Source organism: Alosa sapidissima, chromosome 18 (assembly GCF_018492685.1).
Source record: "Alosa sapidissima isolate fAloSap1 chromosome 18, fAloSap1.pri, whole genome shotgun sequence".
Taxonomy (NCBI): Eukaryota; Metazoa; Chordata; class Actinopteri; order Clupeiformes; family Clupeidae; genus Alosa; species Alosa sapidissima.
Window position 1 is genome coordinate 1,736,281 of NC_055974.1, and position 22,359 is coordinate 1,758,639.

The following is a 22,359-nucleotide window of genomic DNA, read 5'->3' on the forward strand; positions in this document are numbered from 1 at the left end:
GCCAAACCCGAGCTCAGCCTGAACCCTCTAGCTCAGGGTTTGATAGACTGTTTAGCACACTGATGAGTATAGCAGTCCGAGACACAACTGTAGCCTCTGTCCAGCTTTCAGACTAGGATCATTAGTTGTGCTTTTAAGGAACTGCCCGATTAAACCTGCCGAGGAAGACACCTACTGTAGGTCTACATTATTCCTAGATATTACGGATAGTAATATAATATAATAATAATGTGTGTGTGTGTGTGTGTTTCTCAGGTGTGAGTTGTCAGGCATCCATGGCCTTAACTTTCTCCTCCAGAGCTCGCTAGGCAGATACACATGTGCAATCAGTGCAAACACTCAGATGCATAGATTTGTATTTAAGCTCCTAAATCCTCTCATAAACATCTTATGACAAATATCATGTCTTGTCATTAGTCATGTATTACCATGGCAGTTAATGCCTAGTAATATGATAGTGTCATTAATTAGTAAATGAACCTTCAGATTTTTAAAGGCAATAACAGCTTATGTCACAATACTAAGAGCAATATACTGTGATGATAAATAATAATATCTGACTATTTTGTGACAAACAGAACTGCTACTTATATCAAAAGATATGAACATTTGTTTGGACAGTGAACCATCATGACATCGCCTTCCTTAATCATACTGTGACGCATTGTAGCAATTACACATGTGCTGCTAATATCTACCAAATCCCCATGCCCATGATCACCCCTGTTATTTCTTGTAAGTAGATGTTCCTCTTCCACTTGTGGTAACCATTGAATGGCAATGGGCTAAATGGCATTTTGGGATCATGTTACAGTGCTGGCAAAGGAAAGAATCATTTTGGTATGATGTTGGGAGCAGTTTCAGTTCTTTTGTAACTACTGAACAGAAGTGAACATATCTATAGCTTATCACAAACAGCTAGTTATGTTAATCAAGAGTTAATTGAATAGTTGGTACTAACTTGGAATAGTTAACATCAGAAACAACTGATCATTGATAACAGAAAATTCCATTCACACCTGCATTGGATTACACACAACTGCTGTTAAAAGATTACAGGATCTGAATGGCAGTTTCGGTGTGCCAGATCTGGTCTTGCTTAGCTTACTACTTTCAGTTAAACAAACAAGGCGCTGCGCTGCGGCAGTGCTACTTAGGACGATTTGGAGCAAGGGGGCTGCCAAACTCCTCAAATAAGAATACTACCTCCACCAATTACGGAGTAAACAAGTTGAAAACCAAATGATTCAAATAGACACGTACTATTACCCGTTCAGAATTGGCTTACACGTTATCTGGCAATTGTGCGGCATGTGTTTCTGGTGTCTAAAGTATGCAGATGTTTCTATCGGGCCAAACTGCATGGACCCTATGTGTTAGATCCTGGTCTTTTTTTATGGTGGTGCTTTAAATGGGGCCTCTCACACTTCAAGATGGCAGTAAACCCAAGTCTGGAGTGGAGTGATTACTTTCATCTTAATCAGGACCAGGGAGTCGATGTGTCTGTGTTCTGAAGGAATTCTAAATCATTACAAGATTACAGCATCTGATACATGTATAGAAGGCCAATCTAGTCAGTGTCTGTTACCAACTGGAACATTTTCTATCACTAAAAGACAACACTATCTTTTTGTGATGTGTTGGATTAACATTGGATTAATCTGCAGCCATGTATTGTTATGGCTCCCCCACAGCCATTCTGCTTTATTCTGCTTATGGGTTACCCATAGTTACTCAACAGCATAGCAAAGAAGATAAAACACACAGTTGCACAGGCTTTAGAACTGTGTAAAATCCAGTAAAACCAGGAATTCTATAAAACTTTCTCAAGGCACACAATTCACTTGGCTAGTAAACATCCCCCTCCCCACACACACACACACTTCCTGAGTGTTTCTTGACCTAAAAGTGACCCAACTATCATAATCGTCCAACGTTTTGGGGGTTTATAAATGCTGACTGTGCTCTTGTATAAAACATACTTTTTTCTCTCCCTGTACATGACCACACATGACCTTGTCAGACATCTGAAAACCACAGGCCCTCCTAAATTATAACCACTGCCACTGTGGTTCATCATAGTGTTCTACATTTTCAGCCAACTTAACTATGTGCTAAATTCACATTTAAAACTTTACTTTATGTGATGCTTTTGGAACTGTGCAATGGTGAAAAAATGGCATACATGTCAACATGCAGTTTAGATCAGTTTTGTCTCCTAGTCTTTAGCTGACGTTAGTACTCACACAACAAACTTTTTGTGACTCTTTACAGTCAATTGTGAATCTATTGTGAGAACATTGTACGATGGGACAAGGAGAAAATGCATTTATCAAACAGCCAGTGATAGCTGAGGCAACAGGTAATTGTGGAACACAACGTTTTGCCATTCCCTCTATGCATTCAACAGTGACAGTGACTAAGTACTCTCCCTCTCTGCCCTCACACTCTCACTCTCTCGCTCACAAACAAACACACACGCTCTCTCTCTCTCTCTCTCTTTCTCACTGTCTGCGAGATGTGCCATGCATGATAAATCAGATGTATTCACACCAACTCTCTCACTCTGCTCTTCCAACTCTTTCTGCCACACACACACACACACACACACACACACTCACACACACATGCCATCGCAGTCACACTGAGAAACAAACTGAGAAGATAAATGTCTCCACATCCATCATCGGCTCTTTCCTGAAAGCCCCTGGGCTTCTGGGGGGTCAGTGGGGTAATCTGGCTCCCAGCGGAGCCTTAACCACACGCAGGGCGCCCATTGATACTTGGCGCAGCCCTGATCACTCCAAATGTCAATCAATGGGATGAAGGGGCTGGGATCCCTGTGGCTAAATCCTCTTAAATCAAGTCAACCCATTATCTGTCTTTTGCCTCTGAGAGGAATCTGAGTTTGCCTTAATGGCTTGCTGGTCATTGAATGGTGCAAACTGAGGGTGATTCAGCTGACACTTTTTTGGCGGTCAACTTCAGTGCAAGTGTGTAGTAATGGTTTTGGTCCGTACTTTGTCCAGGAGTTTTAACTTTAGAGAGTAGGCTAAGGCTCTATCCACTGTTTTATCCTGTTTTGTAGTTATCCACTAAATATCATGCACTATGTAGCGAATGAGTGGATTTTCTGAACACATTATTTATTTTATTTGACTTTACCCAGTTGCAACCCAGATGGACGAGTGCAGAAAATCTGATGTTGCTAGATGCAGGTATAGCTTTCTGATCATCTACAGGCTGGAAAGAGCAAACCGATGTGCCAGTTACAGTGCACAGTGGTGTGTTGTAAAAAGGATGTGATTGGTTGCCATCATTACTGTTTCATTTATCTCTATACTTTAGTGTAGTTTACAGTTTACTTAGAATTTGTTTGTATTGTTCTGTATTTTTCCCCGATTTTAACACTTCCCTGCATATCACCGTTTTATTCATTCAATACCTGAATATTCTGTGTTATTGTCTGTGTTTAATTGAGTGCAGGTGTGGCCAATGGGCTTATTGGGAGCAACGCCCACTTCTTGCTAGTTGTAAAGGGGTCAGTTGTACTCGTGCCAGTTGGGATGTAATTGATGCCACATGGCCGCAGCGAAACCATCCGACCACAGGCAAACAAATAGTCCGCCAAAAAATCCTGCAACGGCAGTTTTTTTTCCCCCATTCCTAGAGTCTGTCCTCTGGTTGTTCCCAGTCCTTCGCCAACCAAGAAACTGAGTCAGGGCAACTTTAAGATTCTTGAAGAGGCAGGTCACCTTTAAACTCCCCATCTCAATTACGCGCCATCGATTTGTGGCTATTTTGGAATATTTGCCTTTCACCTATTTGTGTTAGAAACAAGATGTTTGCCGGTGAAATCATTTAGGTAACATGCACCTCCAAAAAACATTCTTCCCGCAATATCTTCGGTGGCGTCAGATGAACTGCGGCTGAAGGCGGTAAGCGAGGTCATGACACGCACAACTGTTGCGCTTTGGCATTCGCATGTGCGCTATAAAACCGCTACAAGTAACACTTCTCGTTTCACGGAGTCCATCCAATGGCCTCTCCACTGATGACGTGATGTCATCTCCTACCCCCACGGCAACAAGATGCGCTTCTGAAACTTGAGTGAGAACACTGCCGGCTGCGTGGCTGCGAAAGACTCATGATGCTAGACTCGCTGACTTATCTCCTGGAGAGAGTTTTTATGGTCGCGCATTTTAACATTTTTAGTCTGATCCCTTCAGAAAAAGAGAAGCCCGAAAAGTGTTGTGAAGCCTCTACCCGGGTGCTGCAGAGAGGGGATCTTCTGGAGGTCCCTCGCACTTTATTTACCCATTTCGGAATCTATTTGGGGGACAACAAAGTCGCACATTTAATACCGGATATTATGCCCGTGCTGACGAGCGATACGCGTCAAATACAGAAAATGGTAACGAACAAGAGATTGCTGTTGGGAGTGCTTTGTAAGAAGGCTACTGTTCGGGTCGATTCGGTCGAGGACTTTGCGTATGGTTCACCTATCCTAATTAACAGCATGGACCACAGCATGAAAGAAAGGCCGTTAGCTAACGAAGAAGTTGCCGGCAGAGCAGAAATGCTTATTGATAAAGTTCCATACAGCTTGATGTGGAACAATTGCGAGCATTTTGTTACCTATTGCAGGTACGGATCAGCCGTAAGTTTACAAACAGAAAAGGTAAGTAAAGTCTCTATTCGGTCACATATAATTGTTGCTTTTAAATCCCTGCTTTTGTTGTGGCTGGAACAGTCCAAACACTGCTCAGTGTACAGTCCAGCCTGTATAGCCTATTTTATCTTTGGTGTGTCAACCTTTACAAAGGGGCGCCAACCTATTCACATATCAGTGGGTCTATCTCAAAGTGTGTGTCAGTAGGGCATTTCACTCGTAATACATTTTTAGCATGCGCATCCAACTTTGCCTGCGTCAAAGCGCATTCAGTGTAGTTCATTCAAATGCATGAGTAACCTAATTGGCCTTATTAGAGCGTTTTGTTCAGTGATGGACGACACTTGAGCAAGGCAAGGCGTTTGAGGCTTTTACACACAGCCATGCTGATGGAAAATCTGGGTCACCCACAACAGGGCGCCCTTTTCAGCGTTTGGCAGTAGCCTATAGCACAAGTGAACGGAATTATGCAACCCAGGTCCTGTCTCTTAAAAAGTTGTTGTTTACCGCCTGTCTCCCTCTTTTATGTGTTCTCTCTTAGTTTCTAGAGTTCCTGAAGTCCATTATTCGGGACCAGAGGAGTGTCCTTCTCACAGCTTTCTTGGGACTTGTGTCCATTGGTTGCGTGGGAATTGCGCCTGCCACAACTCTCCCAGCTCTCCTTATCCCATTCACATTATGGATGGCGAGTTAATAGACTTGTTTCAAGTCATAATGTAAATGCTTCCATGAAGGGAATGTGTACATAGGTGAACAATGAATGAAGTTATGTTTGACGCACTACATGAGCATGACTTGTAGTTATGAATAGTAGGCTACAGAGTAAAAATGTTTATTACAATTGTTTAGACTGAACTAAACTTGTAACCTGATGTATACAGTCTGTTATTTTTTTATGTATTTTCTCCACTGGTTATATTTTGTCTTTTTTTAATTAAAATACAGTTTATACAGTTTGTTGTAATGGAATGTGTTAAGCAAATGCCTGTTGGGAATACCACACAACAAGAATTTTGCAAAAAGCCTCAATTTTGAATCCACTTTTCACTCTGCTTTGTACGACTTTTCATATGGAAGAAAATTCCCTCACTGTGACTATACACCTCAACTGAAATGTCAAAACAGTGACTATGTATATATTATGGTGGGGATAAACACACATAACCTATTTATACAGTAGCCTATCTTGTGTTATTAAATCACCTGATCAATTCAGTGATAATTCACCACTTACCAATTTGCCATCAGCCACTCAGCTTCACTAAGGCGATAGAATTGCACACCAGAGAAAGACATTGTCAAGACGCACAGTTTCTGTGACACAAGAAGGGCAAATGTGAAATTATACAGGAATGATACTTCAATATGATGAACTATCCCTTTAATGAATTCCATATTTTCTTTTTTTTTTCAAAAAAGGGTGCGCAACTAGCTACAGTGTCCATATCACATTTGGGTCTAAGTGCCCAAGGGGCCCCTTGGGTTGAGGCCAACCCATGTCATTTTCCAATCCCACAAGAAGTCTCCCACTCACTTCTTGTCACTCTCTTCACTGTTACTTCTTGGAGAAGGCATAAAAGCCTACTTGAGATTGAGAAAAAAGATTCATAATTTAATACTACTTCACTCAATAAACTGAGTCACAAAACATTCAAAGACTTGAGGATGAAAACGAATAATATAACTTGTTTTGTCTCCTTCAAAGAACCTGATTTCTAAAGTTCTTGTCCCATGTACTGTATATCTGGGGCTGATGGGACAATAAGTATATGAGTCACATGCATAGTGACACCGGATCCTTGATGGTTTGATAACACTATTACAATGAGTAAGCAATTGCCACGTTAGAGCTGGTGGGTTTATGTGTGTGCATGGACCTGATTATGTGCATGTAGGTTTGTGTCCACTGCACTGTCAAAGCCTCACCACAGACTAATTAGTTTGGTTGGTGTACTCTGAGTCAGTACTATTCACCCCTCTCCTCCCTCCACATAACTATGCAAAACCACAGGAAGAGGCTGAAACAAACACAACCAGGGCTGCTCACTTCCCATCAGTGTTCAAACATTAGTGGCATTCTGAACAAGAATTTATGAACAAGAGCAAAGTCCACAATTATACAATTTGTGAGGCAGGTCCAAAAAATGCTAAATTTAAAGGTTTTAGGAAAATGCTTTCACCCTGAAGTATTGCACCACAAAACCCAATGTGAAGTAACACATGGATTATAGTCTATAATTATCTTGCCCTTTTTGCTTTGTGAAATGAGAACAACTCTCAGACAGATTTGGTGCTAGAGAAAAAAAGCTGTGAGCAAATGGTGTGAATGGAGTAAAATGGCATTGTGAAACTCCTGCATTGTTCTAAAAGAGCCCATGTGATTGACCAAAGCCCATATGGTTTCACTGTTTGTCCTGCCAGAAAATGTCGTCGTCGCCGTTCGTCTAATCCGGCCCTCCCCTCGCTTAGCCAACTTTCCTCACAAATAAATACCCGCGCTTCCAAGGTGCTGGAGGCCACAGTCTTGATTGTTACCCCCCAGCTGGAGGATGGCTCTGCTGCAGGCTCTGAGCGTGTTCTTCCTCACCATGACTACCACCACCAAGCAGGAGCAAGAGGAGGTGATTGTCAAGGACAAGAAGCGCAAGTATGACATCTCGCTCTACAAGAGGGGTGACCTACTGGAGGTACCCCGCACCATGTTCACACATTTCGGAATCTACCTGGGAAATGACCGTGTCGGCCACCTGATCCCTGACATCCTACCCCTCTTCACGTCCGACCGGAGCAGCATTGACACCATGGTGACCAACCTGCGGCTCATCCTGGGCGCCATCACCAAGGTGGCCAGTGTGCGCGTGGACTCGGTGGAGGACTTTGCCTATGGGGGCGACATCCTCATCAACCCCATGGACGGAGTGTGCAGCCGGCAGCCCTACGACGGGGAGGAAGTGGCCCGCCGGGCGGAGAAGCTGATAGGGCCAGTGAGCTACAGCCTCCTGTGGTACAACTGCGAGCATTACGTCATGTACTGCCGCTACGGGACTAACATGAGCTTCCAGACCTTCCAGGTAAGAGGAGGAGGGGAGCACGCACGGCAGGGTTGTGCACAATTCGAATGGCAATTCTGCTTCCTGTTTGCTACCTCAATTGAAGTGAAATTCAAGAATTTAATTGGAATTTAATAGCCAGTTTCAATTCAATTCTGGAATTTTGCACAAGCCTGACGCACGGGTCACAGTGATGTTTTGAGTGCCACTAAAATTCTCAAGTCTCACTCTGAGTCTGTAAAACTATACACAATGAAACTAAGTATGGATTTAACACAGGCGGTCCTTATCTTAACTAATTCCTTGTTGTCCTGAATAAAGAAATGTGGCTTAGCACATTTCTGTTTTCTTTCCAAGTATTATCATAGTCTCAGAAAGGTTTAAGTTCCCATGAACTACATTTACAAAGAAAAAATCCAAGTCACACCCTCGCATGTGTGGTGAAATATCTTTTCCTGGAAAAGTTTCAATGTTTGCCTGAGGTGAATTAAGTTTAGCTTTACATGGGTTTTGTAATGCTGTAGGATATGCGTCAGCCAACCAGACTCAGCCTCTATTGCTGCAACTGCACTAAAAGAAAAAAATCCCCCTGGCTCTTATGTGCAATTAGAGTAGGCTAAACTGTGAAATAATCACAGTGATCAAAGCAGAATTTCTTCCAGTGTAAGGCCTAATATAACATTATACATGAACATATGTCATGTATTATGTAACATGTACATTCAATTTACTCTGCAATTATAGACAAAAGCAACACAAATGTGAGGGAATGAACTCTGTGAGCTATCAGTGAGTTGGTGTCAATGGATTTGAGTGAAAATGTAGTATATCTTCCAATTATTTTTCACACAAAAAGGATTCTCTATTTTATAATTTCCAAGACTAAAATCAAATATCAGGCCTACAATATCTACAATAGTTTATCTTTCCAGATGTTAGAAAATTGTTCTGTAGTGGTCATGCAATCTGCCTCAGCTCTTTGTCTCCACCTAATGGCGTATCATAAATAAATCCCCACCTTACTTCTCTTACTTCTCTTGCACTCAACTATTCCTTTCTCTTTCCTTGTCAGTTCTGTAAAGCTGTACGGAAGATCTTCTGCAGTAAGAGGTTCTCTCTCGTGAGTGCATTAATCGGTGTGGCCATCATGTTTTACCTCCAAACGGATCCATTTTACACTCTGCTCCCCACCTTCTTCATCTCCTTCCACATCTGGATGGCCTCTTGAATCCACATCACAACCCGGCGATGGAAAAGACCAGAAAAAAAAAACTCAAAGTCAGATAAATATCTTGGAGTCAAGCCATGGTTTCAGGAGTACATTACTATCATTGCCTTTACCTGACAATTGCAATCTACATCTATTGCATCTAGCCTACAGCAAACTAGTGGCCTTGGCTATATGGTGGTTGTTTTCCAGTGTGATTGACAGATAAACCTTACAAACACAAAAATGTAAAATATCAAAATGTTTCTTTTTTGTTCAGAGCATGCTCCTCACTGGAAAGGCTCTGCATGAAAGTTGAATGTAAATATAAGTACTAAGTTAATTTTCTTCTGTATTATGTCTGTTTAATGTGCATTAAAACGTTTGGTGTTGTGGATCGGTGTAGTATCTAAGAATGTTGGCAATTTATCATTATGGCCTGAAAGTAAACGAACCACTGTAACCGGCTTGAGGTGAGGGGGAGGGGGAGGGGTTGTGGCTTTGATTGTGGTTCATCCTTGAACTCCAGCGCAAGTAGAATAGCTGCTATGCAAGTCTGAGAGAATCTTGTCAGCAGCCAGACTTCATACTGAAAACTACTGAGGAGTTAACAGGTACTTTCAAAAACAACTCTCAACTAAATGTTCAGTAAATTTAAGATATTTCAGCCACTTGAGTATTACCTTCAACTTATCTATGGAAACAAGCTGGTCATCAACTAAAGTTAGCTTATTTAGCTAAAAGCTATGTGAATTTACGTAGTTAGCTTGTTAGCTAATGTTAGAGCTGGACAGGGCGTGCAACTAGTCCAATTTACATAAATGAGAGATCAGAGACAGCTCTGGCTTTCGAGCTAGTTGTGGCTTTGGGTTGTAATTGAAACTGCAAAATGTTCACTAGCTGATATAACGTTATTAGTTTGAACCAATGCACAGACAAAGCCAGTGTTAAACCGTCAGTTGTCATTGCGCTAGCTACCACACCATGTTAATGTTAAAACATAAAAGAGGAGAAAAGTTGATGCATCACAATTTAACTTACATTCGTTTTACATTGTGAGAGATCAAATAAGTTACCATGATTGTCCAGTAAACATTGGTAAGTTGACTAATCGTTCTTTAAATGAGCCACATTTATATTTCCTATCAAGCTAACAGTTAAACATTACACTTAACAAAGTGACCTAGATAACGTTAACATTGACTGACATTCTCTGAAGTTCCCGCCGAAGCTTCATGAAATCTGGCCAACCAAAAAAGTCCAGCTGCCTTGAAGTTAAAACACTGTTTCCACAGTGTTCATGATTGGAATATTATTTCCTAGGCCCTGTAAACCTCAGGAGTCGATGAAAGAGACAGTTTTTCGTGCTTGAACGAAGATATATTAAAGCTCTATTTAAAAAAAAAAATCTGTCTCCTGTTTTGGATTAAGGTTAGCTAACATGACATCTCAAACTGTTGCTAGCCTAACGTTAATGGTGACATTAGGTAAAAAAAAAAAAAAACAAACCAACATTATCCAATGCTGTTTCTGATAGGAACAGTTAACAATAGCTAGAAAAGATAATAATTATCTACCTGCAGAATAGAATGTTACTGGTTTATCAACATGAGTTGGAACATTGTTATGGCACTAGGTCCAAAGGTTAGACTCTGGGTTTATATTTTATGTTTAAAAGTATTATTTCCCAGTGCTGATTCTTCTGTAGTCTCCAGCTTGTCAGTGTTGCAGGTTAGGGGAACACATTTCCCTTGAAGTAAACTATGTATATAAAGTAGGGCTGTCAATCGATTAAAAAAAATAATCTAATTAATTACATACTCTGTGATTAATTAATCTAAATTAATCACATATATCATTTTTGCTATGAAAGTATTTTAAATATTTAAATTCAAATGAATCATTGAATAATCAGCATTAGTGACATTAAAGTTCAAAAACTCTTTTATTATTATTTTCACTGTTCAAATAATTGCCATAATAATCAATGATATGACCTAATATGCTGAGTAAATGAATTCAAATTTTCACATACAAATTCAATTTTTTCACATACAAGGCATTTCAGGCCACAGATATAACCTAGGGGACACAATGGAAATTAATTAACACTCCCCTCAATGTCAACACTTATTTCTTTGCATTGATGTGCGACTATAGAGTTGATGAACTCCGAAGATATGCAAATTCCTTACTGCAGACATTGCAGAGGACTTTATTTTCAACACTTTATTTTTTATCAGGCCATTTTTTAAAAGTAAATGTTCCAATCAATGATCAGGCAGCACGTTTTCTTCTCTCTCCTTCATTTTACAGTCTAATTTTTACTGACTAGAATGGCTCGGGGTCAAAGGTCATACGGAATCGATTAATCTGCACAAATTTTTTTTAATCAGTTATTTTTTCTCAAATTAATTAATCGAAATTAATCAGTTATTTTGACAGCCCTAATATAAAGTACCCATAGGTGTTCCCAGGCTCCAGAAACATAATGATACACTTGGGATTTGTTACTACATCCACAGTCAATTAATAAGAAGCCATGGATGACTCTAACGGAACCATGGGCGGAGAAGAAAGCCGACTGGAGAGCCCAAATGAAGCAGCCCTTTTAGCCCTGCTGGAGAAGACTGGCTACAGTATGGTTCAGGAGAATGGCCAAAGGAAGTTTGGTGGTCCACCTCCAGGTACAGGGAGCACCTTATTGGTAGATGCAACTTATCCCAAACAACAAAGAGGAAACACCCTCAGCCAAGATTCTTTATAGAGGCCCTACATGTAATTGAAGGGTACTTTCTTAGTTAGCTGAGTTGGGACCCATTTTTTGAAAGTGGAACTAATTATTTAATGACTAATTACTGTGTGTGCTTGCAGGTTGGGATGGGCCGCCTCCTCCTCGGGGCTGCGAGGTGTTTGTGGGCAAGATCCCGCGGGACATGTACGAGGATGAGCTGGTGCCAGTGTTTGAGCGTGCTGGACGCATCTATGAGTTCCGCCTGATGATGGAGTTCAGTGGCGAGAACCGCGGCTACGCCTTCGTCATGTACACGACCCGCGAGGCGGCCCAGCGCGCCATCCAGCTGCTCGACAACCACGAGATACGACCTGGGAAGTTCATCGGTGTGTGCGTGAGCCTGGACAACTGCCGCCTGTTCATTGGCTCCATCCCTAAGGACAAACGCAGGGAGGAGATCCAGGAGGAGATGATGAAGGTTAGCACCATCTGCATCATCACCATTAGCCTCATGTGTATAATCGTTTTCTAGCACAACTGTTCTAGCACAATTGTGTCCTAATGCTGCGGTAACTGTTGTTGCACATAGTAATAGTGTAGTTCAAAGTTATTTTTTTTTTTTACTTTTTTGCGTTTTTGAGATGTGCAACACTTGGTGTTTGATACTAACAGTAAATCTCCAGTCAGGCCTCCTTGGCCTCCTCAGGTGTAAATGTAAATGTTAGTTTTCATCTACCCAATCAGAGACATCATTTAATGGCATGGCTGTCACGTCCCAGTCTAGGGGGTTCTATGGGACATGAGCAAATGATAGGAGACGGCCAAAAACTACTGCGCATCAATTGAGTCGGCCAAAAACTACTGAGCTAAACTAAAATCAATCGGCCAAAAACTACTGAGCATCAATGCAAAAATATTTATTTACAAAAATATAAGAAAAGGTATTATAGAACAAAAACTAAGGCTGCAACAAAAGTCCAAAACGAAAGGCCTCGAACACAGGCCCAGGCAATCACCAGCCTTTTCCCGGACTCTTACTCCGAGAGCAGGCAGGATCGACGGAGACAGAACTGCTGGAACACGTGGCTTGCGCTAAGCAGCGTAGCGGGGCATGGCAGCGGCAACCCCAACCAAAATCCCGAAAGCAAGCGAGCGAGCTCCCGGATGACATCAGCCGGCACCTTTTATAGGCCGGCCCAGCAATTAAGCCCCCTGCTGGACTGTCTGAAACAACAAAACATATACACAAGACAGACCAAAGCAAACAAGCACTGATAAAACGTACAGGGACGTAACAATGGCATACCGTTTGTTTTTTAGTGGCTGCTTTAATTTAATAATGTGTATTTCTATGTTTGACGGCAGGTGACTGACGGAGTTGTGGATGTGATCGTTTACCCCAGTGCCACTGACAAGACGAAGAATCGTGGCTTCGCCTTCGTGGAGTACGAGTCCCACAAGGCTGCAGCCATGGCCCGCAGGAAACTCATACCAGGTATACGTACAGTACATATAAACTAAAGCGTCTTTCCTTGGGGTTAGAATAGCCAGTTCTGGAATGAAAGCATGCTTTGAGCAGAGTTAATGCTATGAATGGTATGCCACAAAATACCTCACATTTATTTAGTTAACCCACGTGTCTTAATCAAACAATAAATAAATGTATGAATCTAAGACTCAAGTTGGAGGGCAGATATTGCTTTTTATTCAGCCCAGTTAACTTGGGACATTTCAGAAGTACTCTTCAAACAAAGACAAAAATCACTTTTGTATTAATTCTGTGATGAGTTTGCTAAAGCCTTCCACTGAGACAGTTGACTGCGCTACTGTGGTCCAGGTTTTAAGAGTTGTGGTTGCTGGCACATCCAGATGCCTGACACCAAGTACTGGTTGGGGCTTCCTGCTCTCTGCACAGGATTTTTCCACCTTTGCTCAGCCCACACAACCTTCACTGAAAACATACACACCCGTGTCTTTGTGAGCACAAGAAAAAAAGGTTAAATGCATATTTGAGTTTGTTGTTGCTGTTGAATTATCATTGATATTGGACGATAATGGCATACTTTTAAAAGTATGGAAGGTTTCAAACGGCGTCTAGGCTTTGCTGAGGTGGAGTGGTGGTGGTGGTGATGGGGTCTCTGGTGGGATGATGTAAGTTTTTCCCGTTCAGCAATGAATAGACTCTCTTTGCCAGTCACGTGACCCCATCTTTAGACCAGACCTGGCTTGTTACAGGCTTACTGTGTGTGTGTGTGTGTGTGTGTGTGTCTGTCTGTCTGTCTGTCTTGTGTGTAAGCTATGTGTGTGTGTGTGTTTCCTTTTTACTCTTGAGTCGCTGTGACGTGTGAATGCTGTGAAAAGTGGTCATTAAGAAAAGCTCCTCTGTGCGCTCAGTTGAGCTCCGGGAAAGGAGGTGAGCGAGAGTGATCCCAGACCAGTGTGGGCCTCTGCTCCACACAGCTCATTAGCACAGACTGGCTTAATGGCAGTGAAGTCAAATATAGAATATCTCTAAACAGCTTCATTAAAATAAAGACATGGATGGTGTGTTTACTTTGTCAGTTAGGTCTCTGCTTCCAGAAGATGCAATTGTACGTTTTGTATTGCTTAAATACACATATACAGCTGAAAACAGTGCTTTTAAATGTATCTTTTATGGGGTTTTTTAAGGATCATTATTCATAAATGTTCATAAAATAAGTCTGTGGTACATTAAAGGTCACATTGACAGGAACTGTAAAGCAGTATGCGTCTAAACTATTATGTGTGTTGTGTGCTGTGTGTGTGTGTCCTCAGGAACATTCCAGCTGTGGGGTCACACCATTCAGGTGGACTGGGCAGAGCCAGAGCGCGATGTGGACGAGGAGACCATGCAGCGGGTGCGCGTGCTCTACGTGCGCAACCTGATGCTGCACACCACCGAGGAGACGCTGCGCACCGAGTTCTCGCGCCTGAAGCCCGGCGCCGTCGAGCGCATCAAGAAGCTCACGGACTACGCCTTCGTGCACTTCCATTCTCGCGAGGACGCCGTCGCCGCCATGCACACGTCCAATGGTGCCATCGTCGATGGATCCCCCATCGAGGTCACACTCGCCAAGCCCGTCAGCAAGGACGGCGGACGGCGCTTGAACGCCCGCGGCGGCTGTGGTGGTGGTGCGCTCACCAGCATGCCAGTGCCCGGCCCTTACGGCGACACCAATGCCTACGTCTTCCAGGGCAAGCCGGAGGACCTCGCCAGCATGGCGGCTGTCACGGCGAGTATGGGGGGCCTGAAGCTGATCACCAACGGCGGCGGGACCAACTCGGGGCGTCCCCTTGGCCTGCCGTCGCGCCTGGGCAGCCCGTGCCTGCTGGACGTGGAACGCTGCGTGTTCCCGTTTCACCCGGGAGCCAGCCTGGTGCCCGTGGGCCTGCAGGCGCTGAAGCCCGGGCAGCTGAGCTCAGCCGTCAGCCTGCTGGAGTACCACTGCCTGAAGAACGGCTGGGCACCCCCCGAGTACTACCTCTACTCCACAGTGGCCCAGGAGGGCAAGATGCTGCTTGTGTACAAGGTGGTGATTGGGAGCACGCGCAGCAGCTTCATGCCCGACAAGGTGTGCACCGTACTGGAGGACGCCAAGGAGCTAGCCGCGCAGCACGCACTCTGGAGCCTGGGTGAGACATGCACACATACACACACGCGCACACACACACATACATACACACACTCACACACATACACAAACACACACACACACACACTTTTCATACATATACACATTAAGATACACCATGCTCACAGAACCCAGCTGATGTATGATGCATGATGAATTCACAGGTAATCACTGGTAACAAACACACAGCCACACACATGCATGCATATTGATTCTAACACACTCATTCGTACAGTTCAGAAAACCTGTATGTGTGTGAGAGTTGTTGCTAATGCTTATGTGTTATATTCATATGCATCTCATGGAACCTGTGTCTGTGTGTGTGTGTGTGTGTGTGTGTGTGTAACAGATTGCTCCTTCCTGGGACAGGGCTCTCCTGGCAGCCTGTCCCCACCAGCTCCTTCCTCCTCCCCCGGTCTGCTCTCCTTCGGCTGCCGGCCTGTGCCGTACCCCAGTTACCCTCTGGCGCCCCTGTCCCCTCCCCTGCCCCTCAGCGGCGCACCAGGCCAGAGGATCTACCTGCCCAGCCAGGGGCCCTTCTACTGACCCCCCGCAGCCGGCTAGCAGCCACTCGCCTGTCCTGTTTAAGATGTCATGCATCACTGGCCACTCACCTGTCCTGTGTAACATGTCATGCATCTCTGGCAGGACAGTGAGTTTTGTAGACAGGGGAGTTTGGTGAGAGGAGTGATGGTGTTGTATTTACTGCATTTGATTGGGGAGTTCTACAGGTTCTGTCTTTTCTGGGGTGTGGGTGGGTGAGGGAAGGGGGGTTTGGCATGGATCAATTTGGTGATCAACTGCCATTTTTTGTTACCAGGGATAGTTAGTATGATTGAATTTCGTTGTTCTTATCTTTGCTACTTGTATTTTAACTTTCGCAGTGAAAGACACTGTTGTTGTGATAGAGAGAGAGAGAGAGAGAGAGAGAGAGAGAGAGAGAGGCCTATTATATATACTTTCATTAGTTTTACATTGTGTAAATACAGGTTATTATGATAACATTGCAATATTTTATTTATTTTTATACAATTAACTTTCATTGCTTTTTATTGTAAGGGCCTCAGTAACACAGCACCACTGTGAATCTTGGCCCTATGCTTGTTGCCCTTGGCAATAATGAAAATATAAAATATTTTCTATATTATTATAATATTTGGTTATTTTCTAAATTTATTTCAAACCCACAGTATTTTATTTAGCAGATTTTGTAGTTTTTATTTTTTTATTTTTATGTCAATATATTATGGTTTAACCTAGAAAATGTGCCTATTTAAATTTGATAGAACCTTTGCAACGTTATTTAACAGATATGTATTAATGTCTACCCATTGTGAGGTCCTTAAAATATATTTTTAGTAAATAAAAGTATTTATTTATTGAAGTGCACAATTTGTGCACATCAGTGAAACATCTAAACAACATAAGTAAAAATCACGTCAATGTTTCCAAAATTAGCAATGTGGTAATAGAAAAATATTGGTGAATACTTCATATATTTAACTATAATAATATACTTTTATCAGTGCAGTTCACATTTCAAAATTGATACAGTATTGATATAATTAGATACCATTGGAATGTCCAGTTTTTCAAATCAGACAAATACGTTTTTTATTTTGTTTATCTAATTTGTGTTGGCTTTGTTATTTGTAATAGGTCTCCTGCAATGTTTCAGTGTCATGAATTTTGTCATTTCCAGATGTATTGTATGTATGTGAAAAGATAAGGTAAGGGACAGATATTCTGCTACAAAGAAAAACAGTGTCTTTACTATGGCATCTCAACTATCCAAATGTTTTGTATTTTTTCATTTAACCCAGTTTGCCCACAGTTCTGTCTTCATTAGTAGTAGTAACTTTGGATTTTGTTCAGTTATTTTTTTTGTCTCTTAAGTTACACCGTTCTGATTTATGTCTTCTGTTACAGTCAGTAGGATGTCAGAGTTGAACTGTTTGCTCGGAGCTTTTTAATTTTTTTGATCATGTTGATTGAATAAATAAATTGATTGATGGACTGTTTTGAGCTTTGTGTGCGTGTGTTTGTATGTGTGCAAGAAAGACTTTAGTGTAAAATTAAGACATAATGCTTACTCAGCATTGTGGAAATTTGAAGTTTCAATTCCTTTGTATTGTTTTAATTCCTCTTTTTAATTAGCGGTGCCCTGTAGAGGACACGTTGCAAAAGTAACAGTGTATGGAATTACAGCATTATAACGTGTGCACACCAGACCTACAATAATAGTGTGATTCTGAAGATCTTAGTGATGCGTTTCCTTTTATTTTTAGCAATATATTGTGTATTTTCTTGCCTAACCATGAGCTGTTTACTGGCCAAAAATTGCATTGCCACTGTCCAGTGAGTATTTCTGATACACCAAAACGGAAAAATGCATCTGTGTAGACTAGAATCTCAACAGTTGCTTGCTCAAAAATAGAACTTTTACCAAAAGCGATTACAAAACAGACGGATGAGAGTTTCTTATGTAACAACTGGTAAGATTAGAAAGACTGGTGTAGTAGGTTTCCAAAATAGCTTGACAAACGTCACGACTATCCTCCGACGTGACGTCACCCGGAAGACGGGATCCAAAAATGGCTTCTATTCGCTGTCGGCGAGACCCGTGTGGATTCATTTGTTTATTGTTGACATATTTTAGCGTCTTCTATGCCGATTATGTGGTTATTCAATATGTGCTCATCCCTGCTTACTCCGGAAGGTAGGTGTTATTGAATCGTATGAAGACACCGTAAGGCATCAGGGTTTTGTGGTGAGGATCTGCTAGCTACCACTATCTCTCTGAGCGATGTTCTGATAACATATTGTTGATAGTGGCGACTACCAACCAATGTGCCACGAATAGTATATTATGCTATGTAGTCGACTTAAAGCCTAAGTGCAGCTTTATTCTGAGGTGATAAAAACGAACTATAACACGATAAGATAAAATGAGATCATTGTAGTTCTGTTTTGATGCTGATGTGTGTAAGAGAGATGGTGAGCTGCTTGGTAGCTCGTGTACATGACAGACATATATCAGGCTACATCTCTCCCCCTCTCTGTCTTCCCCAGTGTGTGGTGCACGCTGCACGGTGCAGTGTTTAATGTAATATTACTGCTGCTACTTGCATGTCACTCAAAGGCTGTGTTCTCAGATCCAGGTAAGTTTGTATCCAACAGTGTATAGCTGTGAAACATTGTACATTACATTTACTTAAATACTTTAACATCATCACCTAAACATCAGTCCAAGTCTATCCATTTTAGTTTTATTACCATCCTGGAGCTTAGACCTTTTAGAACTTTCAACCTACTCTGATAATAACTAGGATGTTGTGTAGCTTGTACGTATGGGGACATTGTTACTCCACAGAATGAGAGAAAGTGGTCAAGCTCTATAGAGAAGGTTACTACACTGTAACACTATAGCAAAACAAAAATGGTGACAAAGAGTAATGCACAACACTATGTCTGGGAGAATTATGGTTGTGATGATTACGTTTAAAGGACATCTGTAAAAGAAAACACTGCAGTCTTGGGTTAAACGACATAGCCTTGAGGGATATCAAAAAGAACAACAGCATGTCAACATGTTGGCACTACATTGTCACAGTCAGAGAACATATCCAAAATATATGAGCATACATGAGTACCTACATACAAAGTACATTAACATGTTTGTGTTTTTCTCCACGTCTGTATTTCATTCCCTTTATGCTGTATGAGCAGGTATGGTGCCTCTGCCTGAGACGGCCATTGACTTCTCTGACCTGAGATCACAATCCAGTCGCATGAATGAGAGGGTATGTTTTTCTCTCTGTCTCTCTCTTTCTCTCTCTCTCTGTCTCTCTCTCTCTCTCTGTGTGTTTGAGGTGTATGAATTATTTGTATGGTTTATAACGGTGTGTAATGTAACATGTAATATTAATATTAACGTTTTGGTGTGTGTGTCATAGGGTTGTGAGGGATGGACAGTGTGCAGCAGATGTGAAACATATCGGCCACCTCGGGCACACCACTGCAAGGTCTGTCAACGTTGTATCAGACGCATGGACCACCACTGTCCCTGGTAAGTCAAGTATTACACACACACACACACACACACACACACACACACATACACACACACACACAAACACACACACACATCCCTGTCCAATACCAATAGCGTGTGGTCAATACACACTCTTAGCCGCACAGTAGATTTCTGTATTGTGCTCTGTCTGAGTTCTTTTGTTTGTTTATTTTTAGGATAAACAATTGTGTTGGAGAGCTCAACCAGAAATATTTCATCCAGTTTCTCTTCTACACGGGTAGGTGTGGCACTATTGTTCTTGTTGCTAGACATTCCATTGCTATGTGTATAATAGCTATATACATTATTATATACAGTACATACAGGATATACATTAAGGAAACCTCCCTCTCAACGACTTGAAAGACGTGCTTAAGCAGCGGGGTGGGTGGGGTATCTCCAGGATGATTTTCTTGTTTTTTGAAGGTCTGCTTCCTTTCCTCTCCCTCTCCCCCTCTCTCTTTCTGTCTTTCATTCTCTCCCTCTCTCTTTCTTTTCTCTCTCTCTCTCTCTCTCTCTCTCTCTCTCTCTCTCTCTCTCTCTCCCCCTGCATGCCTCTTGTGCTGACCTGTGCTAGGCATGGCCAGCCTGTACTCCTTGGTACTGGTGGTGTCAGCGTGGGTGTGGAGGATCCGCAGTGAGCGGGAGGAAGACGGAGAGAAGGACAAAGAAGGGGAAGAGTCGCCCAGCAAACACCTCATAGTGTGAGTGACAGAGAGACAGACATGACAGAGCTGACCCATAGCAAACACCTCATAGTGTGAGTGACAGAGAGACAGACATGACAGAGCTGACCCATAGCAAACACCTCATAGTGTGAGTGACAGAGAGACAGACATGACAGAGCTGACCCATAGCAAACACCTCATAGTGTGAGTGACAGAGAGACAGACATGACAGAGCTGACCCATAGCAAACACCTCATAGTGTGAGTGACAGAGAGACAGACATGACAGAGCTGACCCATAGCAAACACCTCATAGTGTGAGTGACAGAGAGACAGACATGACAGAGCTGACCCATAGCAAACACCTCATAGTGTGAGTGACAGAGAGACAGACATGACAGAGCTGACCCATAGCAAACACCTCATAGTGTGAGAGACAGACATGACAGAGCTGACCCATAGGAAATACAGGCCTTCTTAAAAAAAGAAAGTAATACTCTACCAAGCAAAATACACATTCATTAGAGCTGTGTATTTTTTTAATCACATTGATGGTGTATCTTGAAGGTTTGAGTGACAGTATCATGGTTTATCTTGGGTTTTATGGTCTGTGGTAGATATGTAAGGATATTTACAGGTGTTACTATGTCACCATGTCACCTGGACCATATAATATCTCATCACTTCTGGTTTCATGGTTTTACAGCCACAGTAAAAGTCTACTCCTTTCTATAATTCTTCATGCATTTATACCCCCCCCCCCTTTCTCTTTCTCACCCATGCAGGGCTCACTATATTATTCTTCTGGTGGAGTCCATTCTCTTTGGTGTGTTTGTAATGGTCATATTTTACGATCAGGTGAGTGAAGTGCTGCATTGCTGCTCTGTGATCAGTTAATTTTCATACTGTGCAGTCAGAGCTCATAGCCAAGCAGTCAGAGCTCATAGCTGTCACTAACGCCACACTAATGCTGCTGCCATGCTAGTGATTTACGTTGTCCTCCATTAAGTTGATTGAATTAGATGTCTTTTCTAGACCCTTTTCTCCTTTTTGTCTTGTGCCAACCCTCTCTCTCTCTCTCTGTCTCCCTCTCTCTCTCTCTCCCTCCACTTTTCTTTGCCTGTGCAGCTAGTGTCCATAATAACAGACGAGACGCCCATTGAGCAGATGAAGAACAAGCTCATGAAGGACAGAGCCAACGGCGCCCCTCCGACACACAACACACACACGCGGAAGCCCAAACTAGCGCTGCTCCGAGAGGTCTTTGGAAGAGGTGAGGGAGGGAGAATGTGGGGCAAGATGTCTCATTTGTTACAGATGTGTGTGTGTGTGTAGATAGATAGATAGATACTTTATTGATCCCCAGGGGAAATTCAAGATCACATTGTGTGTGTGTGTGTGTGTGTGTGTGTGTGTGTGTGTGTGTGTGTGTGTGTGTGTGTGTGTGTGTGTGTGTGTGTGTGTCTTACATAGATCATTACAGCACATGCAAAAGATTTATACACAGTCCAAGTTACAGTTGCCATTTCAGATCTAGAATTGTTTAACATGCAGTAAAGCTCCATATCAAATCACTAGATGTGACTTCAGAAGCCAGTCAGACAGTTTCCTCTGTCGTTTGATGGCATTTGCTCTTGGTTTTTATACTGTCGATCAGCTGTTCCAGTTTGTCCCAAGGCAGACAAAATGTCCTGAGGTAAATGGGGCCTGTGTGTTCAGTGTACTGACCATAGGCTGGGCAGAGTCTTCCTCTTGACAATGTTGTCTGGAATACTTTGTCACAGTTCTGTGTTTGACCTTTACAATGAAAGCAAAGAGCGAGACAGAATGGAATTGGTCTCGGTGTCCTGTTGCACTCTTTGTGTTGTGTGTGTGAGAGAGAGAGAGACAGAACCGTTTAGGTCTCCTTCTTTGTGTGTGTGTGTGTGTGTGTGTGTTTGTGTGTTTTGAAGATGATGGAGCATCTATCTAATAGCTGACTGTTTGTTGCAGGGTCTGTGCTTTGTTGGCTGTTACCACTCCACTCTGCCCCTCCTTCCATCGGAGGAATCAGTTATTCGGCTCTTCCTGACTACGATGTGTGACACACACACACACACACACACACACACACACACACACACAAATAACTGGAACTGGAAGTGAAGTATTTCTGCACACAAACAATCACATCTTTCTCTCTCTCTCTCTCTCTCTCTCTCACTCACACTCTCACACACACACACACAGAAAAAAACACTGAACTGGAAGTGAAGTATTTCTACAAGTCTTTGTTTCTGAAAAAAGGAATTTTACCTTGTG

At 42.5% G+C, this 22,359-nt stretch overlaps 4 protein-coding genes and 1 long non-coding RNA gene across 7 annotated transcripts in view; 4 read left to right on the forward strand and 1 right to left on the reverse strand.

The window, feature by feature from the left end:
* The window catches only part of LOC121689672, a 22,739-nt gene extending 12,281 nt beyond the window's left edge, over positions 1 to 10,458 (reverse strand). The window contains exons 1-3 of one of the 3 annotated variants that reach the window (XR_006024845.1): positions 9,971 to 10,127; positions 8,879 to 8,945; positions 5,907 to 5,986 (exon numbers count right to left, since the gene is read on the reverse strand). This is a non-coding gene — a long non-coding RNA (uncharacterized LOC121689672). The other 2 variants (XR_006024843.1, XR_006024844.1) reach the window with 2 other exon arrangements.
* LOC121689669 (lecithin retinol acyltransferase-like) lies at positions 3,542 to 5,606 on the forward strand. Its single transcript, XM_042069680.1, has 2 exons — positions 3,542 to 4,681; positions 5,214 to 5,606. The coding sequence occupies exons 1-2, from the start codon at positions 4,148 to 4,150 to the stop codon at positions 5,364 to 5,366; spliced, it is 687 nt and encodes a 228-aa protein (XP_041925614.1). The 5' UTR covers positions 3,542 to 4,147; the 3' UTR covers positions 5,367 to 5,606.
* Positions 7,216 to 9,342, forward strand: lratb.2 (lecithin retinol acyltransferase b, tandem duplicate 2). Its single transcript, XM_042069681.1, has 2 exons — positions 7,216 to 7,743; positions 8,795 to 9,342. The coding sequence occupies exons 1-2, from the start codon at positions 7,222 to 7,224 to the stop codon at positions 8,948 to 8,950; spliced, it is 678 nt and encodes a 225-aa protein (XP_041925615.1). The 5' UTR covers positions 7,216 to 7,221; the 3' UTR covers positions 8,951 to 9,342.
* Positions 9,435 to 17,341, forward strand: rbm46 (RNA binding motif protein 46). The gene is made up of 6 exons (XM_042069679.1): positions 9,435 to 9,543; positions 11,455 to 11,616; positions 11,804 to 12,141; positions 13,029 to 13,158; positions 14,460 to 15,317; positions 15,666 to 17,341. The coding sequence occupies exons 2-6, from the start codon at positions 11,472 to 11,474 to the stop codon at positions 15,860 to 15,862; spliced, it is 1,668 nt and encodes a 555-aa protein (XP_041925613.1). The 5' UTR covers positions 9,435 to 9,543; positions 11,455 to 11,471; the 3' UTR covers positions 15,863 to 17,341.
* A 562-nt stretch (positions 17,342 to 17,903) lies between these two features.
* zgc:77880 (zf-DHHC domain-containing protein) lies at positions 17,904 to 22,168 on the forward strand. Its single transcript, XM_042070368.1, has 9 exons — positions 17,904 to 18,035; positions 18,389 to 18,477; positions 19,046 to 19,119; positions 19,273 to 19,385; positions 19,568 to 19,629; positions 19,969 to 20,095; positions 20,844 to 20,916; positions 21,187 to 21,331; positions 22,051 to 22,168. The coding sequence occupies exons 1-9, from the start codon at positions 17,911 to 17,913 to the stop codon at positions 22,140 to 22,142; spliced, it is 900 nt and encodes a 299-aa protein (XP_041926302.1). The 5' UTR covers positions 17,904 to 17,910; the 3' UTR covers positions 22,143 to 22,168.
* Positions 22,169 to 22,359: the final 191 nt, after the last annotated feature.

Coding starts and splice junctions, on each gene's coding strand:
- LOC121689669 (XM_042069680.1), top strand. CDS start 4,148: ATGATGCTAGACTCGCTGACTTATCTCCTGGAGAGAGTTTTTATGGTC. Junction 4,682..5,213: donor TAAGTTTACAAACAGAAAAG/GTAAGTAAAGTC, acceptor GTTCTCTCTTAG/TTTCTAGAGTTCCTGAAGTC.
- lratb.2 (XM_042069681.1), top strand. CDS start 7,222: ATGGCTCTGCTGCAGGCTCTGAGCGTGTTCTTCCTCACCATGACTACC. Junction 7,744..8,794: donor TGAGCTTCCAGACCTTCCAG/GTAAGAGGAGGA, acceptor TTTCCTTGTCAG/TTCTGTAAAGCTGTACGGAA.
- rbm46 (XM_042069679.1), top strand. CDS start 11,472: ATGGATGACTCTAACGGAACCATGGGCGGAGAAGAAAGCCGACTGGAG. Junction 13,159..14,459: donor CCGCAGGAAACTCATACCAG/GTATACGTACAG, acceptor GTGTGTCCTCAG/GAACATTCCAGCTGTGGGGT. Junction 15,318..15,665: donor GCACGCACTCTGGAGCCTGG/GTGAGACATGCA, acceptor TGTGTGTAACAG/ATTGCTCCTTCCTGGGACAG.
- zgc:77880 (XM_042070368.1), top strand. CDS start 17,911: ATGGCTTCTATTCGCTGTCGGCGAGACCCGTGTGGATTCATTTGTTTA. Junction 18,478..19,045: donor GGCTGTGTTCTCAGATCCAG/GTAAGTTTGTAT, acceptor CTGTATGAGCAG/GTATGGTGCCTCTGCCTGAG. Junction 19,386..19,567: donor ATGGACCACCACTGTCCCTG/GTAAGTCAAGTA, acceptor GTTTATTTTTAG/GATAAACAATTGTGTTGGAG.